Source organism: Adiantum capillus-veneris, chromosome 15 (genome assembly GCF_014529385.1).
Source record: "Adiantum capillus-veneris isolate H3 chromosome 15, ASM1452938v2, whole genome shotgun sequence".
In the NCBI taxonomy this organism is placed as follows: domain Eukaryota; kingdom Viridiplantae; phylum Streptophyta; class Polypodiopsida; order Polypodiales; family Pteridaceae; genus Adiantum; species Adiantum capillus-veneris.
In genome coordinates, this window is record NC_140945.1 from 96102678 (window position 1) to 96105235 (window position 2558).

The window sequence follows — 2558 nt, forward strand, 5'->3', positions numbered from 1 at the left end:
GTAAGTCACAATGTGGGAATTCTTGTGAGAATCTGTCCAAAACTTCTTGTGAGCTGGGTACGGTTGGTCCTGGGCTTCCTATCCCACATTAGACCAGGAAGCTTGGGTTGCTTGCAGCGGATGACGCTAAGCAAGGGCTTCTAGCAACGAGATGTTGCCACATGCTTGTCCTTGAATGTTGTCTCTTCAGCAACTGCAGTGGATGATCGGATGTTGTGAATGCCCATGCACGTGCTGATGTTGTGTGCGCCTAATATCAAGAAATTTAACTCCAAAACTTTGAAAAATGTTAAAACCAGTTGAATCCTTTAAACACTCGTTGAGTAAGATGCTTGGTCAAATAAGCTTCTGGACAAGGTTGTGCAATTTAAAAAGAGCTAGCTTGAAATTCTAAAGTATCTTCTATTCTACAACATTGCCTATATATTTTGAGCAAGCAAAGCCAAAAAAGTATTGAAATCCTAGAAAAATGGCACTTTTGGATACAACAGCGCTCCTCAAAAGAAGATGCAACGATCCCGACATGATCAGTTCTCTACTCTAGATTTTCCGTCGAACTGAATTTGCTCTTCTCCTATTCTAATATAGGATCTACGGGGCATGCCACCTTTACAATGGGAGATATTTCACCAGTCATTAGACTACTGCAAGGGGGAAGCAACCGCCAGGTACTTGAAGCTAAGTGGCATATATAGATTTTTGGGGCTACGGAGAGTATAAGGAGGCCACCTCTTGCAGTGGCATGAAAGATTTTGGTACCTGATTTTGGCTTAGGGAAAGACAACTCGAGATTATCGGAGAGAAGCAACCACTCATGCAGATTCGACTCCAAGTTGTACTTGTACACCAACACCCGTTCTGGAATGCATGAATGCTTATGCTGAAACACCAACAAGAGGAGGTCTGCATCCATTTGCACAACTTGGTAAGTAGCTTGCAACATAACAATGTGAGACTTAATGAATTTGGGCATGCTGATTCGGCTCCAATGTTCTCCGTCGAATAAAAACAAAAAAGGTAATGTATGAGAGCGCCTTAGATGGCGAGGGTGTTGCAGAAAGGCAAGCATGCCTTGATAATAATAAACTGTGAACGGCGGGCTGAGAGGTCCATCATTGGTGTTCCATTGTACCCGCTTTTCCATTGTAAAGTAGCGCTTCATTGAATAAACCACCAAACCTGACCCTTCTTCTTGCTGGTGCAATGGACAATGTGTATAGTGTTGTACAACTATGTGACTACGATTCCCGCTATCCACAAATCGTAAAAGAATCAGAGTTATAGGACCATCTTTACTTCCTAGTCTTTCCAATCTCAAGTGCCCACATAGGCCAAGTTCAACTGGACTTGTGCAATCAGAGGCATCCAATACTGCTTTCTCTCCGGTGAAGGTGTTGCTAAGGACTAGATGATGAATGTTGGATGCATAAGCAATGTGCTCCCAACATACCAAACTTCCCACACTGCATATTGGTTCATTCTTAGCCCCATCCACACTTGAAAAAGGCTGCACTGGCATTGGCAAATGGCGCCATTTATCACAATCTGGGTCAAATGCTACTGGCTCATACTCAAACAATTTCTGATGAGAGCGATCCCCTGGTCGCTGAGTAGCAATCATGCAGTAAAACCAAGGAATGTCAATGGGCCTGCCATCAACACATACAACAGCATTATTGATTGTTTGAGAGAGAGAGAGAGAGAGAGAGAGAGAGAGAGGTTGCGTTAATTGTGTGTGCATGAGGTTATACTGATCATTACTGGGGGTGAAAGAGAGAGAGAGAGAGAAAGTCAAGGACGTTGAGGCGCTAAACAATAGTGGCAGAGTATTCAACATATAATATAATAACTGCAGAGGGCTGATGATGAAGATCAGTTTATACATACCGCTGTCTCTTGAGAGTTGAAAGGGAGGCACCAATGAGTTGGTTGAAGGAGGAGTGTACTGCGCGCAGGCGGAACAAGTCTCTGATGTGAAGCTTGGGCAGCACCTGCTCCGCCACCACCTCTCTAGGCACCGTTAATGCCCATACTCTTGATTGCGCACCATCATTTTGATGACGATACCCCCCATCAGACGTTGCAGCAGCAGCGGCGCTTGATCCTGCTTCTTCTATTTCTATTTCTATTTCTGATAAACGCATCTTTTTAATCTGAATATGATTAATACATACCATACAAGCCTGGGGCTGGTTCTTATAGCGAAGGATCATCAGCGTCAATTTATGGCCAAGCCTTGTAATGGGCGCCCAGCTCAGCACAGCCGCCCCCCTCCCCATTTTGAGATAGAAGAAGCACCCATTTTGAGGTAAACGGGACCAGCCTTCAAATTTGAAGGCGACTCTACTTTTCTATACTCTTTATAATGCAGCTTAAATTTTTTGAGGAAGGAGAAGATACCCACGTGTCGACTCCTCCATGCCTTGCAATGACAATTTGACTGTAACGTTTCAACTGAGGCCATGTGCTCACAGCAGAGAGAGAGAGAGAGAGAGAGAGAGAGAGAGAGAGAGAGAGAGAGAGAGAGAGAGAGAAGTCTTGCACGGACTGCAGCCTTT

At 44.4% G+C, this 2558-nt stretch overlaps 1 protein-coding gene across 1 annotated transcript; it reads right to left on the bottom strand.

Annotated features, from left to right (window-relative positions):
• Positions 1-574: 574 nt before the first annotated feature.
• Positions 575-2213, bottom strand: LOC147441113 (uncharacterized). Its single transcript, XM_086483655.1, has 2 exons — positions 1888-2213; positions 575-1649 (listed from the first exon to the last, which is right to left on the bottom strand). Exons 1-2 carry the CDS (start codon positions 2211-2213, stop codon positions 575-577), a joined length of 1401 nt encoding a protein of 466 aa, XP_086339781.1.
• Positions 2214-2558: the final 345 nt, after the last annotated feature.